This window comes from Limulus polyphemus, unplaced genomic scaffold (genome assembly GCF_000517525.1).
Source record: "Limulus polyphemus unplaced genomic scaffold, Limulus_polyphemus-2.1.2 Scaffold4485, whole genome shotgun sequence".
NCBI lineage: Eukaryota > Metazoa > Arthropoda > Merostomata > Xiphosura > Limulidae > Limulus > Limulus polyphemus.
The window spans coordinates 22469-50397 of NW_013670095.1; the positions used below are offsets into that span (position 1 = coordinate 22469).

Consider the following 27929-nt stretch of genomic DNA (forward strand, 5'->3'; position numbering starts at 1 on the left):
ATAAGGGAGGGACAATTTCTTATGTCCAATAGTCAGCGAATGACTCATGCTATAAGGTGTATTGGGATCGCCAAATGGGGTTTTGTGGAAGGCAGAAATGCTTTGATAAACAGAAACGTTCATGTAAGTATATACAGTATTGAGATAAACCAAAGGAAGTAAGTATTATTGTTAACTTTGTTTAACGGAAACTGGAGTTCATTACGATACATTTCTTTAAATGTAAATAAAATCACGACCTATATCTCCAGAATGTAACTTTATTAGCTCAGTATTTTGCTATTACAGCTATTACAGTTCCCTCATTTGTGTACCCTCGATTCCCATTATTTTATCATATGTGTTTGTGTACCTTGGATTCCAATTATTTTATCATATGTGTTTGTGTACCTTGGATTCCAATCATTTTATCATATGTGTTTGTGTACTTTGGATTCCCATTATTTTTTCATTTCTGTTTGTGTACCTCGGATTCCCATTATTTTATCATACATGTTTGTGTATCTTGGATTCCCATTATTTTATCATATGTGTTTGTGTACCTTGGATTCCCATTATTTTATCATACATGTTTGTGTATCTTGGATTCCCATTATTTTATCATATGTGTTTGTGTACCTTGGATTCCCATTATTATATCATGTGTATTTGTGTGCCTTGGATTCCCATTATTTTATCATACATGTTTGTGTATCTTGGATTCCCATTATTTTATCATATGTGTTTGTGTACCTTGGATTCCCATAATTAATTCCCATTAAGACGGTGTTTATTTACATTAATCATTAGAACGCCAGACAACAATGGTGGTGAGGTCTTCCATAAAGTTTGATGTGCTTTGTAACACTATCCAAGTTGTACAATTTTAAAAGCTCATTAAGCTAATGCTTTTAGTCATTTTCAATTTGAATCGACATATCAGTCATCCACATGAAACTGCAATAGTATAAAGCGGGCAAGGCTAACTTCCTTTAAACTTAAATAAAATCACGACCCATATCTCCATAATTTAACTGTATTAGATCAATATTTCGTTATTACAGCTTCGTAAGGAGCAATCGATATCCTACAAGTTCCTTCATATGTGTTTGAAAAACAAATTATTTAACTGAATAAAAAACGAAAACTAAGAACAAACATATACAATAATGGGAATCCATGTTACACAAACACACGTGATAAAATAATGTGAATTCAAGGTACACAAACACACATGATAAAATAATGGGAATCCAAGATACACAAACACACATGATAAAATAATGGGAATCCAAGATATACAAACACACATGATAAAATAATGGGAATCCAAGGCACACAAACACATATGACAACTGAAATAAATCACACACACACACACACATATATATGTAGGTTTGTAATCATAAAAAACTGTACGATTAGGGGTAGTTCATCCCAAAATATCCCGTGTTAACATTTTTTATTTTTACATTTAGTACAATCTAAGGAATGTATAACACTAGTGTGGTAGTGTTCTGGGAAGATAACCCATGGAATTTAACGCCTTGCAGACCTTCATTATTTTTATCTGTATTTTTATTAATGTGCTTTTATTCTACCCTATGAGTATGTATCTGACGAATTGTGGTGATAAACTTAGTCCTTTAAATAATGCATATGTCTAATGAACTTAATGTTTTGTACTGGGAAAGATTTGTTTGTTTGTTTTAGAGCAAAGCTACATTGGGCTATCTGCTGTGTCTACCGCGGGGAATCGATCCCTGGATTTTAGCGTTGTAAGTCTGTAGACTTAACGCAGTCCCACCGGGGGACGCTAGGAACAAAAGGCAGCATTTAATTTCACGCTTCTTAAACCTTCAAATATGGATTTCTGTCTTTGTATATTGCTTAAGGATTATCCATTGTCTGTAAAAATTCCAATACATTTTAACTGAAGGTAATCATTCAGCTTATCTTACGTTTTTGGAGTTTTTGATCCTGTACTTTTTTAAACGATATTTTAAATATTCTATTTTCAATGACACATAAAATGAGTTTCGTAATTATTTTTCTCTGTAGGAACCTTACACAGCAATGTATAAAGTAAATCCAGTTTTCAAACAAGGAAAACCAGCGGCTTTGAATCCTAATCACACCCATTTCTTATTGATTGACGACGGCTTCAGTCAAACCTTTCGAGGTATTGAAATCTTTCGAACAGAACTGGAACAACGAATCGCAGCGCCACTCTATGGGCCAGGTATATACATTTTGTGTTCTAGCACAAAGCTTTACTGCAAATCGCAGCGCCACTCTATGTGCCAGGTATATATATATATTATTGTTCTAGCACAAAACTTTACTACGAATCGTAGCGCCACTTTATGGGCCAGATATATGTTATTTTTTGTTCTAGAAGAAAGCTTTACAATGGGACGTCTGTGCTCTGTCCACCAGGACGCCCCCCAGGGGCACAGCGGTATGTCTGCGTTCTTACAACGCTAGAAACCGGGTTTCGATACTCGTGGTGGGCAGAGAACAGATAGCCCATTGTGTAGCTTTGTGCATGATTACAAACAAACAAACCACCACGAGAAATTGAAACCTATATTTTAGTGTTGTAACTTTGTAAACTGACTGCTGACTCACCGGAAAGCATTGGTTAAATTATGAAATTTTCTCGAAAATAAAAATAATTTTTATTTTCTGTAATTATACCGAACGCTTTAGAGTTTTCATTTTATTAGCGTAAGATCTTAGTGTTTTTTGTTTTTTTTCAAACACAGAATGAATATTTTAAAAACAAAACAGTACAGAAACAGCAGGTATTTTTTACCAAATAAATAACATCTTTACTTATAAAAAATATAGGTTTAATATTTAGTAGTTCCATATGCTTAGTGGGTCAGCGTTAAGTTTACGGATTTACAACGCTAAAAATCTGGGTTTCATACCCGTGATGGGCACAGCTTTCTGCTTAACAACAAACATACAACAACACAACTCTATCTATTTGTTTCTGTCAGTAAATGTCTGTCTATGTTTGTTTGTAAATTGTCTAGGTCGTTTTATGTATATATATATATATATATATATATATATTTGCCTCCATTTACAGCTGTCTCTATAAAGTAGTAATACTAAGTTCTAGACTATTCACATGGTTATACGAACTTACCATCTTTGAAAGATGTAAAGTTATTTCAAATCAAAAAACAATATACCCATAAACCACAGCTGTAAATCACATTGTATTGCGATAGTAAAGTAGATTGTGTGTAATTTTAAATATCATATTTCTGTTTGTGTTAATTGAGAGAAATATCTACTTCTTTATAGGACTTATTTTTTCTTTCAGATCCCGGTCTAGGGATTCCTGTTGTGTTATTGCTTTTGGAAGGCGGGTTTGATGCTATCTCTCACGTACATATGGCAATTACTTGTCGGATTCCTGTGGTAATTTGCGCGGGAACTGGACGATCTGCTGATATTCTGGCCTATGCTTACAACAGTTCCACCGAAAATGCAAAGTACGTATCTATATTATACGAAACAGACATCTTATACTGTCACAAGACACATTGTAGCTGAATAATTTAAGATATGCATTTAAACATGTACTTGTGTTAACCCAGAACGCGAAATAATGAAAGTATTTTTACTTACTGTCTTAGGAGTGCTTGTTTTTTGTCACTTCTTTGGACAGGTGATCGATTTCCAGGCTGTAGTAATGTAGATAAAGTACTGTTGTTAACATCTTCTCGAATAGCTGCAGAAAAGGTGGCATTAAATTAATAATATTAAGAAAAGAAAAGAAAAATCACAAATTTCAATTTGTTAAGCTCAAAGATAAGCCTCATTTATAAGATAAAGAATGTAGCTTGACAATTGATGAATTAAAAAAGGTCCTTTCAGGATTAACTGCTGAATAAAAATAGCAAATGAACGTGTTTGTGGTCACAATGTTCAATGAATAATCGAAATCCAAGGTGTTTTTTTTTTGTATAGACAAGTGCCAGTGATAGCATCTGAAATACCATAGACAGATAATGGCACCAAAACATAAACAACAACGCAACTTTCGTTTTTTAGGCTCGAGAGCAAACATATTTTTGCGATGGGAGAGTGTGGAAAGTGGTAACTAGGTAATCCGAGTGATTGGAGCGATGGGAGAGTGTGGAAAGTGGTAACTAGGTAATCCGAGTGATTGGAGCGATGGGAGAGTGTGGAAAGTGGTAACTAGGTAATCCGAGTGATTGGAAAATGCTTTACTAGAGAAAGAAGTGGCTAGTGAGTTAGCTATTGAATTCAGATCGTAAGAGCACGAATTATTCGTAACTTCGTTATAGGTGAATTCAATCTTAGAAGACGTTGATCTCTCTCTTGGTATACAGTATAAGAAACACATGAAAGAGAGGTTAGTTGGTCATCAAAACACAATTCTTGTAAAATTCCCATTAACTTATGAACTGCCTACGCCTAAATTGTAACATGGGTTAAGTAAACATTTAGTGAAATTACAAGTTTACTTAAAAATGAAACAAGTCCTGTACATGATTTGTTTGTTTTAGAGCAAAGCAACATTGGGATATCTGCTGTTTCCACCGCGGGGAATCGAACTCCTAAACTTTACGCTACCCTACCGGGGGATCATGTAAAGAATAATCATCCGAGTAATATTAGTTAAGGATTATTTATTAACACAAAGATTGTATTACTATAGAGTTGTTCCGCCTTTTAACACGTGCTTTAACTTTAGCTTAAAATTAAGTAACAAGACACATATAAACAAGAAAATATAGAAAACAGTCTGATCAATTGTTACAAAGTTTACAGGTAGTTGTAGATAAACATATCTCACAGAAATAGGACTCTTACGGATATTGTTTATTAATAGAAAGTAATCAGCTATATGTTGCTCAAGAAGTTATTGACTTTAGAATATCCATTTCATCAGTGAGACTTAAATGGACAGAAGTAATGATAACAACAACAAAACTTTCAGCACTTTAGCTATTACTATTTTAATAACGACGATATAGCATAAAAACTGAAAACTTAGCAAACATGGCTTTGTATATTTTGAACCATGTTGGTTACTTTTTAAGTTAAAGAACTTCGAACATGCATGTTATTAGAAATGATTTCGTCAGTAACTAGAGATTTTCCACGTAACAGAAGTAATAAGACATCAAACCTGGACTGCTGACTTTTCTGTATAATGATATTAGTCTGAAAAACTGGACATTTGCTGCACAGTATTCTTCTTAAAAAATTGATAACATTCATACATTGATAGTACCAACGTGACTTATGTAAAACCCATCATTTACTGTAGTCATTTTCAATTGAATTGAATGGAGGGAATTTAAAGCTTATTTCGTGATTTTATGTCTATCAAGCGGCGATCGTGTTGTCAGTGACTTTCACAGGACTATTATAGAGAAGATGCTAATAGAAGCTTGCGAGAAAACTTTCCAATTGCAACAACAAGAATTGAAAGCAAAAGTGTCCTTGATATTAAATTGTTGCAGAGACGAAAATCTGGTAAGCATTAATCACATTTCTTTGTATATTTAAACTTAGTTTTTAAATTGTTTGTGTAAGACAGTTCTTTTCAAATTCAAAACATCAAATGCACCAGAATGCATAACTCCAGCAAGCATCTATTGTGTTACGGCGGTTTCTTACGTCGTACATTTACTAAAATTATGTCGATAGATCTTCAAAACTGGCAAATTTTTCTGACAAATTAGTGAAATAACTTCAGGTTTTTTAATGGGACTCTAGAATAAATGAATACAAAAGAACGAAAGGACATTAGTAAAAAAAACAAACGAAAAACCTCACAGTTTATAAAATGATGATGACACACACAAGTACACAAAATTTATCATAAAGTTTATAATTTAATTATGAAAACTAAACCTAAAAAAACAACATACAATACTACTCCTAAAATGCTTATTCTATCATGAACCCATAAATACAGATCGAAATATAGATTATGAAACGAACAATTAGTTTTATTTTATTGTTTCTTTTAGATAACTATTTTCGATATAGACTCGGATGAAGAACTTGACTCAGCAATTTTGGTAGCATTAATGAAAGGTGAGAAGGGCCGAATGCAGCCTAGTAATTAGCATGTCTGAAGCTGAGATTTCATTGTTCGTATCCAGAAATAGCTAAAAAATTCCCACTCCGCACTTTGGGGCCATGGGTGAGTTACAGATGTGACTGTCAAATCCTGCTATTCGGCTTGACAGAAGTATTCTAAAAGTTTCCGGTGGGTAATATGGACTAGCTGCCGTCTCTTTAGTCCATCATCTCAAAATTAGGGACGATTAGTATTGGTAGTCCTTTACGTGAAATCCACCAAACGAAAGGTAAGATGTTTTCGTTTGTTTGTTTCAGAATATTCACCCAAAGCAATACAAAGTACTATCTTCCCATAGCAGTTCCACATTTCGAGCTGAGAAGGCAGGTACTCGACAGCACCCCCTGCCAGTTCTTAGGCTACTCTTATCTGAACGAAAAGTGAAATTTGACCGTCACTGTTACAGCACACTCACTCTATCAAAATGCAGAGCGTGTTTTTGCGGCAACAGGCCACAAACCACGAACTGTCGGATTCACTGTCCGGGTATGCTAACCACTAGGCTATGCCTGGTACAATGGGTAAGAAGATTGCCCTTAAATGTATAAATAATTGTCCATAAAGACTAAAAAAAATTTTTTGTGTCTCATTAGAAGTATAATAAGCTAAAAAGCACTTAGACTCTAAAGTGTTTGTTCACATGGATATCACAGGAAATTTTGGGTCACTCAACAAATAAATAAGTTAGTTCATTTTCTTATATATTTTTGTTTCTACTGAAACTTCCAAGCCGTTTTTTGAAATCCATTTATGGTTTTATGAGTTAATATAATTAATGACCTAGAATAATCGAAACGATAAATAATTTATTAATTTTTTTTTGTATTTGTCCCCTAGTGGGTCAGGGGTAGGTTTATGGACTTACAATGCAAATATCGGGAGGTCATTTCCCTGCAGTGGACAGAGTGCAGATGATTGTTTAAGTTTCTATCGATTCTTATCTAACTTTATTCACTGAGAGACACAGTAAGCATTGAGAATCCTTTAAGAGAGTTACAAACGATTCTACTGTTTCTGAATTATTATTTTAAAGTAAAATCCGAGGCAAATTTTGTTGGTAATAATAACAATATATAACTACACTGGTCTTTCTATTGGCACCAGTGCTTAATCACAGATTAACCTTAATGAGGAAGTTACTAATCGATAGTTAGCTAGAGGAAACGTTTTGAAAGTACTAAGATTTGAAATATATATTAGGTAAGGGATGTAGTCATAGACGGGAGCAACTACAACTAGCTTTGAAGTGGAACCGAGTGGATTTGGCAAGTCAATTGTTCACCAGTCAAGTCTTTTGGCCCCCTGGATGTCTGGAGGACTCCATGACAGAGGCTCTTGTGATGGACAGGGTGGAGTTTGTCAAGCTTCTGTTATTGAATGGTGTTGTGATGAAGGATTACCTAACCGTTGGTCGTCTCAGACATCTCTACAACGCTTGCATATTTGCAAGTATCTACTATTTGTTAGACTATATATTAATGGAGAAATCCAAAAGAGTTTGTATTTTAGTTATCAACAACTCCTAATCAAAGTAAATTATTTACATTGATCAGAACTAAAAATTCAATGAGTAAAAACGTAACTAATTTAATATACAGGTCTAAGTAGGAGTATGTAATGTCATAAAATAAAAGCTTATAATGATTTAAATGTACTATTTCGTCAGTTGGGTACTCTTGCTTTTATAGATATTTTCGTCCCAAATCCCAGTTAGCCCAGTTTTGAAGGTTTAGGTTAGTCCTAAATTCATATACTAGGAATAACATGCAAAATAATCTTCATAGTAATAATCCAGGTAGACTAATAGTTATTATGTACTTAACCTTTCTTTTCATTAAAAATGTCATAGTAATAGTGAAAAGTTGTTAATTGACTTCATTAATCTATTTGTAATGCACGTTATTTACGAAATGTATTATCAAAGTATTAATTATCAAAACTTTTTTTTTCAGAATTCCCATCCTCGACTTTTAGTTTTTCTTCGGTCTGTTTCTCCAACAGTTACTGACAACGTTATGTTATGGGATATTCATCTACTCCTGCGCCACCTAATGAGAATGCACAACTGGTATTATTACAGCGACAAAACTAAAGTTGTAGACCACCTGCCACATGTTATCGGATCAGCTGAAAATTTTGATAAACCTTTTCGTGAACTTTTTCTTTGGGCAGTGTTTCTGCAGAGGCAAGTAGCTTGTAAATCACATTGGCTCAAAATTTTAAACCCGAGCGGTTAGCCGACTACGAAGCTGAGGTTTCGTGGTTTGCATCCCTTTACTACCAAAAAAAAGGAAATCGTGCTGTGCACCTTGGTGCCATTGGTTTGTTATAAGAGAGAGTGTCAAATCACACAGTTCGGTCCGAAAAGAGCAGCCCAAGAGTTAGCGGTGGGTGATGTTGACTAGCTGCCTTCCCTCTAACCTATTACACACAAATTAGGAGGATTAGCGCATATAGCCCCTGCGCAGCTTTGCGCGAAATCTAACAAAATAAACAAATAAACGAAATTTTGAAATATCGTGTTATTTTTCAGCAAAATATCATAACCAATACAAATTTGTTTTGATCGAATAACTTAAATTTCTATATCGTTATAATAATACATTTCTTTATTTATCTGCCAAGTTCAGTGCAAGTTTTTTTAGCGAAAAAAGATTCACGCTGATGTATTTGCGCTGTGTCTACTGCAGGGATCGAACCCGAATATAACGCTATGGATTTATTATGCATAACTAGCGTTGTAAAATAGTAAAAGACGGCACTTAAGTAGTAGACGAAGAGCGTTTTTCATGGAAAACTGTGAAATCCATCAGCTAAGTATCTACCCAAGTTTTGAACCATTTTCCCTCTCAGCAACTTGAGTTGACTTCAAACATTTTGAAGGACTCTAAAGGAAAGAACTAATTGACAATTAATTCTCCCCAATTTCTGTTTCATTTCATTGTCGCATCTGTTAATATTTTTTTATAAACGTGTAAACCTTTTTTTTTATTTAAAATTTGAGTGCGGGGCAGAAGGTTATGCATTATTACTGGCAGTCTATATAACTATTGTTTATTTTCATTCACGATATGTTTGAAGCTCATTTATTTAAAATATTATTTTTACTGTTTCAATCTATTAACATTTCACTGGGTATATATCAACGTAGTTTTTCATATGAAAGCGTAAACAAAGAAATGTTATTCTAGAATAGTTGGGGTTCGTGTTGTAACACTTATTATGATTTGGATCTTTAGACCCACTCAAAAACAAACAACCACAAAGCACCTTTCTGGTTGGTTACAGTGGTTTCTGAAAAAATAAATAAATTGTAGAAAATACTGTACTTAGGTACCTTCTGAGCCATTGTTAACGCTTTGCTGGTCGCGTATCTACTAAGCCTTCTCTTGGGTTTGTTTTCATACTATTTAAACAAAGAACGAAGTAATTAGAAATATAACTGTGTATTACCTAAGAAAATACTGCACTTAGGTACCTTCTGAGCCATTGTTAACACTTTGCTGGTCACGTATCTATTAAGCTTTCTCTTGGGTTTGTTTTTATACTATTTAAACAAAGAACGAAGTAATTAGAAATATAACTGTGTATTACCTAAGAAAATACTGTACTTAGGTACCTTCTGAGTCATTGTTAACACTTTGCTGGTCGCGTATCTATTAAGCCTTCTCTTGGGTTTGTTTTTATACTATTTAAACAAAGAACGAAGTAATTAGAAATATAACTTTGTATTATCTAAGGTAGCACATATTAAATGTATTCAGTGAAATCAAGCGATCTTACTAAACCAAACAACAAACACAACAACAAAAATAAAAGAAAAACAAACGTTTATGTAACAATTTTAGCAATCTGGACTAACTATACATATTAGATTGTACTTTATATATTTGTTTTTCAGAATTTAGGGATTTTGATATTTTGGAAATAATTTTAAAGAAAGACCTTTACTTTCTAGATCATAATTAAAGAAACGTTTTATTTCACCACTGCAATTCATCAGAGTTTTTATGCCACTAGCTCTGATGAAGCCGCAGTGGCGAAATGTTGGCAAAAAAAAATGTTTATTAGTATGTGAAGAATAAATGTAGTTTTTTCTAACTTTATTGACGTAGTATTATTGTAAACTATTTTTGTAATTTGTATGTTAGCTAAGGGCGCTTGATGTTAAGACAGGCCTAGAACGCTTGGAAAGTTTTAAATTGACATCAAGTTTTTCTCGTGCATTTGATGGGTTACAAATACGAGATAGCTGTGAAGCGTGTAGAGGTTTTTAAAGATAGGGAGTTGAATCAGTCAGCACGTTTTCTTGAAGTATTTGGATCTGTGTTTGCTATCGTGCTTATTGAGATATTTTGTACAATAACTTGATTTTACGTTAATCCTAGCATTGTTAGGGAAGATTGAACGCCATTTGTAACGTCGGCCTATAAAAAGTTACCTCAGCGTACAAGTGTTCAAATTTGTAGAAACGTTAAAACGGAAAGAAACCAATTTGGGATTATTACGTGGAGGAGACGTTGAATTAGTTTCACCAGATAATTTAAAAGAACAATGCTACAACAAGATATATAAAACTAACGCTTCTAGGAAGTATATTTAAAAAGTTTAATCTTTAACCATAAGCAAATGTTAAATACGTATTGAACTAATGGCTTGACGTAAAAACATTCGACGAAGATAGCAAAATCTGGTTGATTTTTTTTAAAATGTAAGGAATGTTATCGCTGGTTCATAAATGAGTCAAATTTATCGGTTTTTCAGATTATTCTATTTTGATGATTATAAAAGCTTTTAGCTTTATCATGACAGGAAAGAAATGGCTGTGTTCTTGTGGAAAGAAGCTGTTGATGCTCTGAATCTGGCTTTAGCTGCTACTTGCATCTACTGGAAGATTAGTAAAGCAATGAGTATCCATGACGATTTATTGCGAAGTCAACTGCTCAGTTTTAAAAAGGTAAGCAAGTATCGTGCACTGTATTTGTAAATAAAGATTCGCTTAGAGCCTAACTTAAACACATTGGACAAATCCTTTTAGAAGAATGATCATGTTGTTTTATTGTGGATGAAGTACCAAATCAGTTCAATGGGTGTACTTACAGCAATGCTATTAAACGATTTAGAAAAACGTAAATTATGTAAAGACATGACTTACCGCAAAACTGGATTCTACTATTTTTTCTTGACCTTAAGTTCAGTCGTGTTAAAACTAAAAATACTGCAAAAAAGGGGATTCTACAGTTTGTTTTTTCGTGATCTTCAAGTCAATCATGTTAAAACATGGATCACAAAACGGGATTTTATTAGTTTTTTCTTGATCGTAAATTAAAGTTATTTTATAAAATTTTATTATTAAAGTAAAAAGTGATTCAGTAAGTATTCACACCTTAGATGATACTTATAGTTGTACATTAGGATCCGTAAGAGAAAATCGAATCAAGAAAAGTTATGAAGGTTTTTTTGTGGAAAGTGCATTTACTTAAGAGATATGATTATTGAACTGAGCCAGAGCTCAAGTTTGGCTGAAAGTACATCAAAGTTACCATCAGACTGAGTTGTTTGACAAATTCTACAAATTATTATGTGTATCATCAAGATCATAGTGCAAATAATTAAAAAATTGTGGCTTTATATTAATAGAAACTTTCTTTAGACTTTTGAACAAATAGCGATTCAGCACATCAACCAATGCTACTCCATGGACAGGGATAAGGCAGTAGAACTAATTGAAACATCAAGTACCTACTGGGGGGGCATGAGCGCCCTGGATATTGCTCTCTCTGCTAACGACCTTGTAAGTTTCATATGATTAGAAATCGATAAAGTACCTACATGTGTAATTCAAGTAAATTATTTAAGTCAGGTCTAATCTGTTGAGATTTCCAATGAAGCATAAGTGTATGATACATAAAAGAGCACTTAAATTAAGCAAACATCCGAAGTATTTTATGTTATTCAGTGCTTGTTAATAGTAACGTAAAATGAAGACATTTAACTTTTACATTCAAGAGTTACACATCTAAGTCTTGTTACTATAAATTTACTTAAAATATCAACTGACTATTTTAGGAAATTAAAAAAAGTTCTCTCTTTTTGTGTGTTTGTAATAGGAATTCATTTCAACACCATGCTGTCAACAATCGATCAGCCAGGCTTGGTCTGGGGGCCTTGCTACTTCTTCCTCTGTAAAGGTAGTGTTTATGGATTTTAGTTTTCTGTGGTTGTTTCTTTCTAAGGCCCCCCAGTGGCACAGCGATATGTCTGCGGACTTACAACGCTAGAATCCGAGTTTCGATAGCCGTGGTGGGCAGAGCACATATAGCCCATTGTGTAGCTTTGTGCTTAATTACAAACAAACAATTATTTCGAACCGTTTTTCATTTGTTTATTTATTAATGTTTACAGGTTGTTTTAGGCAATTGTTTTAGAACAAAGTCATATTAGGCTACCTGCTGTGTTTACCGTGGAGAATCGAATCCCGGATTTGAGCGTTGTAAGTCCGTAATCTTACCGCTGTCCCACCAGGGGTCTGCTTTAGGCAAAACAAATCTGTAATTTAACGTTCCATTTTTTTATGTACACATAAATATCTAAGGTTAACTAGAAAAAAAAACTGCATTAAAAATGCTTTTACCACTACTGTATCTCATTAGTAAAACAGTCACAGAAAACAAATTGCATTAAAAATGCTTTTACCACTACTGTATCTCATTAGTAAAACGTATCTTGGGCCAAATCATATGAAAATAAAAATACTGATTGGTCTCACATACACGTAGGTATTATTTTTATTTTAAGTTGTTGTTATTAACACAAAGTACAAATTTATAAGCAAAACCGAACACACACAAAAAACAATCCATCGAACTCGCGGTTATTACCTCTTCCAAACATATTTTATTCAATGGCCATTTTTGTATTTCTATACCACCAATGCTAGAATAAAATTGTTTCAAAACAGAAATATTTGTAAGAGTTGTGATGAAGTGGCTTTGATTACAACGTCAATTTGATTTGCATTTTTTTTTAACTAACGAAGAAAGAAAGGCTAGGTATGTAACGCTAAGCATGTAAAGACGATGAAGTTTGTAGTGACTACATCCTTATGATATTAGTATATCAAGTTTTCTCTAATTTCTCTTTTCTTTTTTTGATTTAATGAAGAGTTAATTCACTAGTAGAATATCTATTTCTAAGGTGTATGGAAATAGAAATTAAAGAACATTGGGAATTAATTAGTTTTAAACCTGATTTTTTAACATATTTTGACGTTAGAGACAATACAAACATCCCTCTCCTCCATATACTGAAGGGTAATCGCGAACAATCTTAGACCACACATCTTTACAGACTCTTCGCTGCTCATGGATGTTGGTTTTATAGATTATGTTTAAGCAGTACAGAGGCACAAAATCCATTGGATGTATGGATGTACTATAAATGTGAGGTCAAATAGGATAGCTACTATTTCAGTATTTTTAGGTGTCTTTCTCGTGATAATAGTTTTCGATTTGGAGGTGTGGCTAGAAGCTGGGGATCTTTTGTTAATTTCATCATTTAGTTTGCTATCTTATTCACTGTACCGCGAGACAATGTGACGGCATTTTTAGGTCGGAAGGTTTTCTTATATAAACATAGCCTTCATTCTGTAAATAAGGGCGCTAATCCTAATTAGCTAGTAGTGTGATTTCAGAGCTCGTTGCTTTCCGAAGCATTCATCTGTGTGAATTTACCCGCTTTTGGTGAATATTAAGATATCGTGCTCTTTGGCTTTTCATTGTCTATGAATATCGCCTTACGAATGTCCGTACTGTTGTTGGAAAAAAAATTGTCCCAACTTCAGCATAAACAAATCGTTCTCAAACATTGCTATCAGTCGTCTGTATGTATATGTGTGTGTAAACGTATGTATAACTGTGCTGTAAATTTTTGTTCTAACGTTTCGCATCCTTAGTGTAAAATATTTATCTTTCTTTGAAGTAAACAAGTTTCAGATGTTAGGCCTGTAGTCAGTGTTACATTATTTTTTTTCAAGTTGTAAGTAGACAATTAATTTTCCATGTTGTAATTTACAAAAATCAGTTTACTTTTAGGTAAATTTAGCCCTTTTCAACCCATTTTTGATTTGGACTTACTTGAAGTTCTGGAACGAGAAAACTACAAAGAAGCCCCCTGGATTTTTCGCTAAAGCTCGGATTTTCTATACAGCACCGATAACAAAATTTTTCTACTATTTGGTAAGCTTAGAAACGTAACTTCAACATACAAACACTTTAAATTCTAAATAATTTATTGATAAAAGTGTTGCTTGGATCAGTGTTGTTTTTATATTTTTTTATATTAAAGACTTCAGTCTCAGAGTTCCGTGAATATTTTGCAGTATTCCTACATTGGCTTCCTAGCTCTTTTTTCCTACGTGATTTTGTTTGAATTCCACGAGACTGCTGGATTCTTTGAGTTGGTATTACACGTGTGGGCTCTCACCTTAGTCTTGGAAGAAGTACGAGAGGTACGTAAAGCATTTCAGTTATTTTTTATAATTATATACTTGTTTGGGGACATGAAACCTTTGCATGTATTCACACCTGTATCCTTCACAGAGAATTTGGGGTATTTCATTAGAACAAAGCTCTAGTATGTTAGTGTAAAATATTTATCTCTTCGCTTAGGGCACTCGACACGCAATCTATGGGTTGCGGGCTCGAATCTCCTCAGCAAACATACTCGCCCTTTCAGCCTTGGAGGTGTTATAATCCCACTTTTCGTTTGTAAAGGGTAGCCCAAGAACTGGCGATGGGTGGTGTTGACTAGCTGCCTTTCCTATTGTCTATTACTTTAAAATTAGGGACGAATAGTGCAGATAATGTACTTAAATCGTTAGTACAAGTCGTAAGGTAATGCATAACTAATTTGTTTTTAACCGGGATAATTAAAGAAGTCGATTTGACTCTATTTGTGAAGTAAAACTACAGCAAACCGGGACTTGTGTTTCATAATTTGATATAATTATCTTATTTTTTATTAAATATGATCATACAATAATAAATGTATCTCCAACAAAATTAGGAAGAATACAAATAGAAGAGATGAGTTAATAACAATAATAAAAAAGTTGCTGAATAAGAAGAATTACTTTCAAAATGTACTGTTCCTGTGCTATAGGGTTGCCAATAATGGTTTCTGTATACAATATATTTAAAAAAAGTCTCTTCAGGTGATTTTACTGAATTTTTGCAACCTTTGCTGTCTCTCTTCCTTTTCAGACTTTTAGCATACTGACATTATCTCATGTATTTTCAGCGTATATACTACATACGTATATATTATACTACTTACACTGAATTTTGCTTTTGCAAACTGATGCTTTCTCACATATTCTTAACGTATTACCCACCAGTGGCACAGCAGTATGTTTGTGGACTTACAACGCTAGAAACCGGGTTTCGATACCCGTGGTGGGCAGAGCACAGATAGCCCATTGTGTACCTTTGTGCTTAACTACCAACCAACCTTAACGTATTTTTCTGAACTTTCTTTAAACTTTGGTACTGTATTATGACTATTCAGACTATTTATACTAGACTTTGTTTTTGCATACTTATGCTTTATCGCATCTCATATTTTCAACGTATTTGCTGGACTTTCTGAGAAACTTTGATCCTATCTCACTTCATTTCAACGTATTTTCTGAGCATTCTGCAAATTATTTAGTCTCATGAGCTTTCAGATTGTTTACTGGATTTTCTGTAAACTTTATTACAGCCTTTATTGTTTTCACTTTATTTCCGAGACCTATTACGGAGATCGGTATTATTTTCTTTTCTACATATTTTTTAACATTTCCCCCCTAACAGATCGTGACCTACCCTTCGGAACGGAAGTTACACAAACTCAGAGACTGGTTTCAAGAATACTTTTGGAATAAAGTGGACGCTGCTTGTATAGTCTTGTCTCTTGTTGGAGTCTTGCTAAGAACCACACAGCAAGTGATTGGTAGTCATTATTTCTTGCTTCAGGTAGACGATGTTCACCTGGTGATGACCATCAGTTGTGCCTTATTCTATATCCGTCTGTTCAAGTGTTACATGGTCAGTTTTCATCTAGGACCAAAGCTGGTTATCATAAAGCGTATGGTAAGCTCATTCAATAAGTTCCGTAGTGTAGAATACAGAAAATAAAAAAAAATAATTTTTAACGTGATAGATGGTTTCTTAAGCTTAATGATTTGAATTGTGGTATTAGTTCTTTTAATTGTTAATAATGTTATTTCTAAACAAAATTAACAAGTAAAATAGTTTGGAAGCATATAGCTATATTTTATTTCGTAGGCCTAAATATGAATGTAATGTTATCCACTTTTACTAGTTTTAGTTAAGACACGACATTTTGATTCATATAATAAAATTCATGTTACTTCATTGTTGTCCGTATATTATCCACTTTTAATTAAGAAACAACACATTGATCTATATTATAAAGTTCGTGTTATTTCAGTGATGTTCTTAAGGAAAACGTTTCTTATATATTGGTAGTTGAATTTATTTGCTTGCGCCAGATTCTTTTTGAAAAAAGTGGTAAGTGTGAACTAATAAAATAATCGATCATCAACTATTTGTGTTATATAGTTCATTTTTCTCTCACCAGGTTTTTCTTCCATTACACAGAGGAAACTTTCTGTATAGTAATGTTAAACGATTTAACAATATCATGATGAACAGTTGAACATAGTGAGAATATATGTCATCATCCATTAAAAGAGAATACTGACTGACGAACTAAACCTGCATATGTAACACTAATAGTTCTAAGATTGCATCACTATATCGTATGACATTCATAGCGCCATATTGTAGCACATAAGAGTCAATGTGATCACCAGTACAGATCCATGTACAAACCAGTATACCACCATTGCGTGTCTTTCTTCCGTGAAATTAAAGTTGTATCTGTTTATGGGCACTCTTCAGATGTGTCCAAGTTTCCTCGTATCCGGCTGCAATGTGTAGCGTGATTCACATGTGAGGAAGAAATTCGACAGCATGTCCTTTGACCAATCCACGTGTTCTTTGCACTACTAAATACGGACTGTATTGTGGCAAAGAGATAGAAGAATCACACCGTTTGTCATCTGGCATAAATGTCAACCCTTATGGCACCTGTTTCTGACCATATGCTTCCAGCCCAAATTGTCACACATCTGTAGGTTTGATGAGATGTTCTCAATAGTACACTCTATCCAGGTCTGAGAAGAACTGGTGGTCTGAAAACAATTCCATATCCAGCTAACTGTGAAACTTGTTGCCTATCTACAATGATTTTTACGTTTCGTCAGTTTTAACCAACCTATTGCACTCAAGCAATATGGAAACGTCTAAATGTCTTGGTTGTAGTCCTGGCATGATTTACTCTCAGTCCAGAACTTGTTGACCATTCTGCTGTTGTTTAGGCTACTCACTGGAAACACACTATATTTCTTTCACTTTACTATACAGCTAAAATATGGATGTCAGATCAAATGACACTCGTTTTATACAAGAACGAAATCTCAGGGTGCCATTGTGGCGGCACTTGTCTTTTAATCATAACAAACATCTGTTTTTTAATCAGGTGTGTAGTATTACTATATTCAAATACAGCAGTATGATAGTAGAACAGAAAGTGAAAGAGACTAGCTCTGAATTTTTCTCAAATACACATGTATTTTATGAATGTTTGTAATTCTTACGATCACATTGTGAAATCTACTATGGAATATTATATTATACAATATAATACAAAATAATATAATATTATACAAATAGGCCCATCTAGATCAACCATGGGTAGTCAATTATTACATTGTTTTAAAACCTAACTTCGAAAAAACTCATGATTCGTGCAGCACCAAAATATATCTAGATGTCAAATGATAAAATGTCTTTAAAATAGTAATTTAGTTTTATCCCTTCTTCTTTTATTTTTCTAATTATTACAGCTTGTGGAAGTCGTCTTGTTTCTTCTCATCCTGCTAATCTTCATTCTGAGCTACGGGGTAGCTAGTCAAGCTCTTCTTAAAAGAAATCGTCAACCTTTTCTGGGAATATTTAGGGAAGTCTTCTATTTACCCTACTGGCAACTGTACGGAGAACTGAACCTGGATAGGCTTGAAGGTATAGGAGTTTTTTAGTGAAACCATAATTTATACAAGATTGGAGAATGGGTTGCTATCTGTATTAAAATTTTCTAAATTGTCCTGAAGATACAGCAATCTTCAGTAACATTATGTAAACAAACTAGGTTGCTCTTGATCATGAAATATTCTAGATTGTCCTGAAGATACAGTAATCTTTAGTAACATTATGTAAACAAAGTAGGTTGCTCTTCATCATGAAATATTCTAAATTGTCCTGACGATACAGTAGCCTTCAGTAATAACATTATATAAACAAGCTAGGATATCGGGTTGTTCTTAATCATGAAATATTTTAGATTGTCTTTAAAGTATAATTACCTTTTATGATGGCATCATTTGACTAGTCCCAAAGATACAGTTGTTTTTAATATTTTTGCAGCGTAAAGATACACTATTATTTGTTGGTAATCTAACTGAATCCCAAGAAACAACTGTTTTATAGCTAAAATAATTTTCAAAAGCATTATCACCTCAGCTGAAATACAAACAAGGAAATACAGCTTTCTCAGTGATCGTGGTAGGAAATTTTAAAACAGTTTTTAAATGTATTGTTGTATTAATTAATAAAATAATCCCAACGACTGGGAAGATTAACTTAGTTAATTAGTTTCATGTAAAACAATCCAGACATACCTGAGAATGCTATGTCTCTATTACTTTATTTTTTTCTACTTTTAAACAAAAATGAATAATCGATTTACCAAAAATTAACCGATTTACCAAAATATGTTTTGTGAGACTTGTTAATGAAGCTGATACGATTCTATTTCTGTACAAAAACTATCCAACGCATCAGTCATTGCTATCTGTGTTCTAAGATATTTATATTAGAGCCTGAACAGTATTAATTACTATTCGTACTTTATTCGAAGATTTCTACTATGATTGCTCACGTGAGAAAAGCGATTGTAGCGACAGCCCTCACGCATGGTTGGTTCCAGTTATGTTGGGCGTATACATGTTGCTAGGCAACGTACTTCTAGTCAATCTACTTATTGCAGTCTTCAGGTAGGTTAAACAATTATTATGATTTACAGGGAGGGGCAAAAGTGGCTATACAGTTGTTTCATTTAGAAATAGTTTAATTTCTGACGTCTTACTCGGGAACAAAGAATGATTAGATTGGCCTCAATTGTATTTGTAATAAAGAATTGAGGAAAAACAAGTATCAATTATATATATTCGTAATATTTTCTTTAGTACCAACCGTATAATACCCATTGTACCAACTACAGTAACTTTTGACCCCCCCCCCGCTCTCCCGAATGAGTGCAAATCCTACTTTCAGTCGTCTTTGACATTCATCAAAACTGTAACAAATCAAATAAAAATATGTTGTAATCTTATTGAAATAACATTAGAACAACTCAAATTGACATCAGAATGGAACCTAAAGAGCTGAGATGATAAACCTTACACTTCCATCATGCATGTTTTCAGTTGATGATCTAATCTTCTTTAATCGCACACTGACCAACTGATTATCTTCACACGCGCTTGTGATTGGATATTTGTAAAGACAGAGAACAGTTAAAAGAAAGAACTCTACATAACGTTCCATATAATGTATTTGTCCTGATGCCTTTGGTAGTCTTAAGAAGAAGTGCAAGAATTTTATGAGTAATTTTAATTGGTCAGAATGCCCCTCATTATGAGGTAGAGCCTCTTTGAAAAGCACAAGCAAACACTTGTTTGCTATAGTAGTTAAAAAAGATCGTCGAATGAGTCCTTTTTTTGTTTTTGTTTTGGAATTCATTAAAGAAATGACACTTCGGTTAAGATTTAAGTGAAGAAATTCTAGTGAAATCTCAAAAACCAAAGGTGAAATATAATTCCCTCACAAAACTCCAAACCCAACTGATATGCTATTAAGTGTTAAATGCTTTGATGATATTTCAGGAGAAAAATCGTGGACATCCCCTTTTAACGTAAGCGTACAGACATATAAGTCACATCTTGTAATTTTAAGGTCACTAATTAATTAACAGCTTTTGCTCTACAGATAACTACGTGTAAATTGCTGAAAATTTTCCCGAAAATCTCAGAATGGTTTTTAAACTACGGGCACGTAATAAAGAGGCTTAAATTTCTTTAAACGAGTTTGTGAAATTCATCCAAACTTGAATGATGGGAGTAGTAATACGTGACTACTTAGAATAGAAACATTCACATACTGAGATTATTCCACGATGGGAAAATTAAAGGACACAGCAATTCTAAGAAGGCGGTCTTCAGAGCTCTCCGTGGAAGCAGGGAAACTGGAAGAGCAGAATATTTAGGAAATCTAGTAAAGGGCAATCAGGACTAGCCCCCTCATTCTTCAAGTTAAGGTTATAAGTATGAAAAAGAATCCTCCAATCCAAAAACAACAACATATTTTTAAGAAGTTGGGAATATCTCTCGATGCTGTTAATAAGTGCTGATAATAAGTAAAGATATAAATCTAGCAACGGGCAGTCAGGACCAACCACCTCATCCACCAAGTCAAGGTTATGAGTACGAAAAAGAATCCTCCAACCCCGAAAAACTTATTTTTATGAAGTTGGGAATATTTCTCGATACCGTTAACAAGATAATAAGTAAAGTTATAAAGTTGACGAAGCTCACAAGCGAAAAGTTTACAAGTTTTCAAACATAATTCGAAATCAATGATTGTTTGATGATAAAGATGAGCAAGTAAAAGGAAATCACTTAAAATCCAGTTGAACTACATAACTGTTTAGCCTTTCTATGCAGTTTCAATAGACTTTTATCTCTTTGGTCTGCTTAAACATAGATTGGAAACTGTAAAATTAAGATACATGGTTTATAAAACATTGCTCACGGAAAGGAAAAAATACATGACATGGGTTTTCTTTGAGGAGGCAAAGAAAGCAGGTGGAGAATAAACGTCAAGGAAAATAATATCTTAATTGCTGTAGTATGTAGAACCTAATCATCGTATCCAGTAATGAAAATATTTCCCCTTACCACTGTACTTTTCTTCTCAGTTTCACGTTCTATCATACTTTTTATGCGAACGTGTAACTTATGCCAAGGTTTTAGTTCGTGGTTAAATGTAATCTACAAGTTACAGCCGAAACTAACTTAATACTAACTGTAACATTTCGGTTACTCCAGATCATGTTTGCCTTGCGCCGAATAACTGTATCAGAACATTCTTTAATGTCTCATGGAAACCAAAATCTTGTTCTGACAGTATTAACGATGTTATTAAGTACTCCGTTTAGACAACTAATAACAATAAAACAATCAAAGTGATTTGATCTGATTTGTTGAATAATGAAATAAATTAACTAAACTAGAAGAGGCATAATATTGTAATTTGTGTTAATTAAACTAGTGAAACAACGAGAAGAGGCATAATATTGAAGATTTGTTATATCTTTAGAAGGACGTATACACACATATATATATATATGTATTTGATTCATATAAAGTAAGCTATGTAATATAACAAAAATAGAATACCCCCCCCCCGTGGCTGAGCGGTAAGTGTGAAGGCATATATTGCTAAAATTTGGGGCTCGATACCTCCAGCGGGCAAAGTAATGATAGTCTCTTGTACACCTTTGTGCTTAACGACAAAGAAAGTTAAACATATATATATATATTTATACATATATGCGCTATCTGAGAAATATTAATCATACAAATAATAGCATCTTTCTACGTCTTAAGTTTTAATTAAAACATTGAATCTAATCACTTTCTTTTATTTTTTCAGTCACGTGTTTGAGGAAGTCAACAAACATTCTCAGGAAATTTGGAGGTACGAGATGGCTTTAATCGTGGCGGAGTACACGAGGAAACCGACACTGCTTCCTCCTTTCGTTATTCTGGAACATACTTACTTAGTAATTAGCTGGTTGTGTAACAAGATCAGGAGTCGCTACTGCAGCAAGGGATTAAAAGACGTTTGTATGTCAAATAACTAAATATAAGTATATATATATATATATATATGTGTGTGTGTGTGTTTGTGTGTTAATTCCCGGATACAGTCATCAAAGTATATATTGTCACCTACATTAATATCAAACACACAGTCAATCTGTGTGTAAACCTATGAATGTTTGATGACATGTATTTTGGAAGAAACCTTCATACATTTGGAATGTATTGTCGTGTTTCAAAATTAAATTTTCTGCTTCATTCAAGTACCTTTTAATTAAGTTATATATATATATATATATATATGTGTGTGTGTGTGTTTCTCAATCCTTGTTTACGCATCGTTAAACTACTCAATACTTCGGTGAGGATTAGATATTAACATATATTAGATATTAACAGTGGTCAAAAACAGAGGAAGAACTTTTTTAAGCTATTTTGCTCCATCCATGAATATAAAGTTCGATAAATCAATTATAGGATTTATAACAGCTCAAATTTACCTGAGGAATGTAGGAATGATTTGTTTTAATCAAACAAAGTTTTAAAATATTTCAAGTTACTGTCTATAAGTTACTGTTGTTAATTGTTGTTGTTTTCGAAATGCTCTTTAGATTGTACTGTCTAAGAAATTTGTAAGTAACACATCGAAATTAATGAAAAAGGTTTACATGAAACTACAATAACTATCATAAGGAGCAAACTGAGAAACGTTTGTTTTATAATAAGGAGTAGAGTTAGTCCATATTGTTGTACTGTGTTAATCTGAGAAACATTTGTCTTACAAGCACGATTTATCCACTTTGTTATACTGTGCTAATTTGAGAAACATTTGTCTTATCACGAGCACGGTTTATCCACTTTGTTATACTGTACTAATTTAGGCCCGGCATGACCAGGTGGTTAGGACGTTCGACTCATAATCTGGGGGTCGCGGGTTCGAATTTCCGTCACACCAAACATGCTCGCCTTTTCAGCCGTGGGGGTGTTATAATGTGACGGTCAATCCTACTATTCATTGGTAAAAGAGTAGCCCAATAGTTGGTGATGACTAACTGCCTTCCCTCTAGTTTTTCACTGCTAAATTAGGGACGGCTTTGTGCGAAATTCAAAACATTTGTTTTATCATATGGAACACTCTTAGTGTCTACATTTTTCTATTGTGATATTTTACGATACCATTGTCCTATTATTTGTCTTATGGTTATTTTGAAATCTTGGACAGGGTATCACTCAAGTATTATGAATACTTATGCAGAACATCAAAGTTTCTTCGAGAAAGAAGGGAAAGCGAAATTTTTAAAAGGCAGAAGTTCGGAAGAAACGGTGGTAGAAAATTTGATTCTCAAGTGTCAAAAAAAGTAAGTGAAATAAATATATTTATGATTATGTATATTTGTTAATGTTGAAATTACATAGCATGCTTTTTCTCGGTCATAAGAGTTCAATTTAATCTATTATATAAAGACGAAAATTCGTCCGTCTGTCACGCCGAGATATCTCGACCGTTGCGGTATCGATCGACACGAAACGACACCGCTTTCTGCCGCGACAAGCAAGTTTGTCTTTTTATAATTCTTCCACCCATATATATTTAAAGCGGTAGATGCGCTACTTTGGACATACAATTACAGTTGAGGGTAGGTATGTAGCGAACGTGATGAGTAATAAAATCGAATTGGTTTTTTTAAGCTATATTTAATAAATTAAGAAAAAAGATGTTTGAATCCATATATATTTATTTGGGGTGATGTTGAAACACGTGTTGTGGTGTCCCTGTCCTTCTTCAAGCCCCCCCCCCCCCCCCCCCCAGTGGCTAAGCGGTAAGTATGAAGGCTTATAATGCTAAAAATCGGGTTTCGGTACCAGTGGTGGAACAGTACAGGTAGCCCATTGTGTAAGTTTATGCTTAATAACAAGCAGACAAATAAACAAACCTTCTTGAAAACTATTTACCAATGCGAATTTCTTGAACTAATTTTATTTCTCTGAAATAACTCCAACACTGACACATTTCTATACATTCTGTATTTACTAAGCCTTCTTTATTCATGTTCTAATGAAGGTCACTTGGCCGAAACATTAATCACATGATTGTTTTTCGATTGAAATCATTTTCTTGTACTGCCTTTAAGTATACTGTCACCATCAGGGCCGGTCCTTGGAGTGATCCAACACAGAGTGCCCCACCCCAAGGGATAGAACTAAAATAGACATTGCAATTAGCAATTTTTGTTAATTTTACAGGGGCAGGGGCGCCGAATACAAAGTTCGCTCAGGCCACATTTTTTTCCTAGAACCGATTCCTGTCCCTTACTTCTTACATTTTGCCAGTTCGTTTGTTATTAAGCACAAAGCCACACAATGGGCTATTTATATGTCCCCATAAGTAACGAAACTCGGTTTTCAACGTTATAAGCCTCCAGACTTACTGCTGAACAACTGGAAGTCTTGCCAATTCAATACCCGAATATAGGATTACTGTAAATTATGGCCAGGTTATTGGCGTTTTAAATCATGAACAGTGGATATGTATAAGGTGATGGATTCAGTAGATTATATCCAAATGGTAGTTCAAACTTTTCTTTTTACATGCTCATTGGCTTTTTTTTTGGTTGAAATAGGTAAAAGAAAGTCAGAGGTACAGTCTACAGTATATCCAAATACCAAAATTGGAACAGAGTTCAGTGTCTGAAAATTAAAAGCGAGAATGTTTTTGCGTCCAGTGAGCATCTTTACTAATTTAGATGTAGTTCACTTAAAATATATAATATATTTTTCCCCACAGAATTGACGACATACAAAATTCAGTTAATGAAACCAAACATGCCATTCTACTTGGAATAGTGCATCCGTCTATGTCTTCTGAGACTGCGATTGGGGCGCTACCTGACGACGAAACATCAACAACTGATCAAACAAAGACTTATACATCTCGGTGGGATCTTGTCCGTCAAACTCTTAGAATGGGAGGCTTTAACAAGAAGTCAAACTTCCTTGCGGACGTTAAAGTGAATATGGCCAAGATGGATCAGAAGCTTTCAGTTTTGGAAGAAGTTGAGAACAGGCTGTCGACTCTGGAACATTCAGTCGGAGACATAATTCATCATATGAAAATTATGACCTCGAAATTTGCTGATATTGAAAAATCTCTAACAAACAAACATCGAAATTAGAATCAGTAAAAATCGAATAAAAGGTTTGTTGAAATACAAATTTAAGTAATGTTCTCATTATATTTCATCAAAATACGAATTCTCAACAACATTTTGCTTACTTAATTCTGTAATTTGTTCTACTATTACCTTGATATGTTGATAGTCAAATTAATAACAAAAAGTCAATCAAAATATTCAGAAAAGCTCAATACGAAAATTAATCCACATTCGGTTTCCAACTAGTTTTTATACACTTTTTACAAAGTGCTACATTTGTTTACAAAATTATTTATTACCAATAACTTATGATCAAAAATTTATGGGGAGATAAAAGATACCAACTTCTCAGTTGAACTTTAGTTAATTAGAATAGACTATTAATTAGTATCTCGTACTTAATAATCAGAAATGGTGGACTCTTCTGTAACAGTGTAATTTTGAAACACGATACGCACTGTAATGTCAAATAAAAGGACTATTTCGACGCTTTGTTGTTGTTGTAACTGTAACCACGAAAGTGGTGCTGAAATTAGTAGCAGCTTTATAATAAAGTTTCATCATACTTGGGATTTATTATTGAATCCATGGTGTACAGTTTTGCTTATTGAAATGAGCTTACTTTAGTGATTTTTGTAATGCAAAGGATATATAGAATTACAATATAACGTAGTTTTATACAATTACAATATAACGTAGTTTTATACAATTGCAATATAATGTAGTTTTATAGAATTACAAGATAATGCTTGTTTGATTTTTCAAAACTTATTGTATGTTGATAGAAATGTTTCTGCTAGAGTTTGGATAAATTATCTGGTTTTATGCAGATTTTGTATATTATACGCACACTCTTGTACTTTTTCCTAGCGAACAAAATTTTGAGGCTTTTTAGCTTTCCAGCCAATCTTAACTAGAATGTGAAAGGTTTTATAGCAGACTACAAATAAATAATTGTCCTGTTCTATTATAAAATTTGAAATTTGTACGAGAAAGTGTCGTAATAAATTCATTTTATTGAACAAAATGGTGATATATTTGAGGCACATCGAATGTTTGGACTGTATAAGTCAATATACTCTGCTTGTCAAAATCATCTCGGAAATTAGCTAATCTGATGCCAGGTCCTATCAGAAATTAGCTAACCTGATACCAGGTCCTATCAGAAATTAGCTAACCTGATACCAGGTCCTATCAGAAATTAGATGATATAATACCAGGTTCTATCAGAAATTAGCTAACCTGATACCAGGTCCTATCAGAAATTAGTTGATATGATACAATTTTCTGTCAGAAATGAGCTAATCTGATACTAGATCCTGTTAGAAACTAGCTAATCTGGTACCTGCTTAATTTCCAACGTACAGGGTATTAAAATACTTAGATAAACAACTGATTAAATAGTTAAATGCAATTCAATGATCGATCACAATTAAATCTTAATATAATTTCTTAGAGCCTCCTGTTAGTGTTTTTGAAAATATTGAATAGCATATACAAATTTCTGTTAGAAACTGACTAATCTGATGCTCAATGATAACCTGCTAAAACTCAAATATAACAGTGTAGTAAAATACTTGTACAAGCAACTTGCTGAATCGTTGTTTCCATCCAAACTTTGTATATTTATTTCATCTTTAAAAAGTGTTATGTTAGCCAATGTATGTGTGTATGTGTGTCATAATGTATTTTCATCGAAAACAATTTTTACCTATTGAGGTCAATGATGTTTTATGATAATGTTTTATTAATTCAGTGTTGTTTTAAACAATTATTTTAAATAGTTCAGACGAAAATTTTATGTGATTTTCACGATACTTTGTAACTGCAGTTATATTTATTGACGCATTCAGGTCGTGGAAAGAGACTGCGTTTATGACGCTGTAAAGTCGCCATAACATTACAATACCTAAAGGTGAAATTTTGTTTTGTTGACTGTTCTGTAATAAGATTTGCATCATGTAAGACACATTTAAACTATAAACAAGTTCGCAATAAACTTGATTGATACAATCAATATCAGAAAAATTGGGTATGTGATGCATGTGGAAATGAAGTGAATGCTAATAAAGAAATGTTAATAAAGAAGTTGTTAACAAAGAGGATGTTAATAAAGAGGATGTCAACAAAGAGGATGTTAATAAAGAGGATGTTAATGAAGAGGATGTTAATAAAGAGAATGTTAATGAAGAGAATGTTAATAAAGAGGATGTTAATAAAGAGAATGTTAATAAAGAGGATGTTAATAAAGAAATGTTAACAAAGAGGATGTTAACAAAGAGGATGTTAACAAAGAGAATGTTAATAAAGAGAATGTTAATAAAGAGGATGTTAACAAAGAGGATGTTAATAAAGAGAATGTTAATAAAGAGAATGTTAATAAAGAGGATGTTCTAATACTGAGCTTATACATCCTAGAATGATTTGTTTATAATACGAAACTTATAAAAGTTTTACGTTATTGTTCATCTTTTTAAAGTTTGTATAATGCGTTAAACGTGTTGATATAAACTACTCTACAATTAATTTTAAATTTACTTGAATTAAATATCTTACTTCGACGGTTTAGTTTTATTAACCCAAAATT

The 27929-nt window shown here is 33.3% G+C and overlaps 1 protein-coding gene across 1 annotated transcript; it reads left to right on the forward strand.

The window, feature by feature from the left end:
- Positions 1-25980, forward strand: LOC111088811 (transient receptor potential cation channel trpm-like). The gene is made up of 18 exons (XM_022399857.1): positions 1-123; positions 2041-2221; positions 3320-3491; positions 5364-5508; positions 6009-6075; positions 7322-7617; positions 8074-8306; positions 10934-11078; positions 11775-11915; positions 12232-12312; positions 14215-14358; positions 14502-14630; positions 15976-16254; positions 18096-18270; positions 19166-19301; positions 22021-22214; positions 23413-23548; positions 24976-25980. Exons 1-18 carry the CDS (start codon positions 22-24, stop codon positions 25361-25363), a joined length of 3144 nt encoding a protein of 1047 aa, XP_022255565.1. The 5' UTR covers positions 1-21; the 3' UTR covers positions 25364-25980.
- Positions 25981-27929: the final 1949 nt, after the last annotated feature.

What these genes read in the sequence shown, in the direction of transcription:
- LOC111088811 (XM_022399857.1), top strand. Translation starts at nt 22, where the DNA reads ATGTCCAATAGTCAGCGAATGACTCATGCTATAAGGTGTATTGGGATC. An exon ending in TAATGGAGAAATCCAAAAGA is followed by an intron (nt 7,618 to 8,073) that starts GTTTGTATTTTA and finishes TTTTTTTTTCAG; the next exon opens with AATTCCCATCCTCGACTTTT. An exon ending in CTACTTCTTCCTCTGTAAAG is followed by an intron (nt 12,313 to 14,214) that starts GTAGTGTTTATG and finishes GTTTACTTTTAG; the next exon opens with GTAAATTTAGCCCTTTTCAA.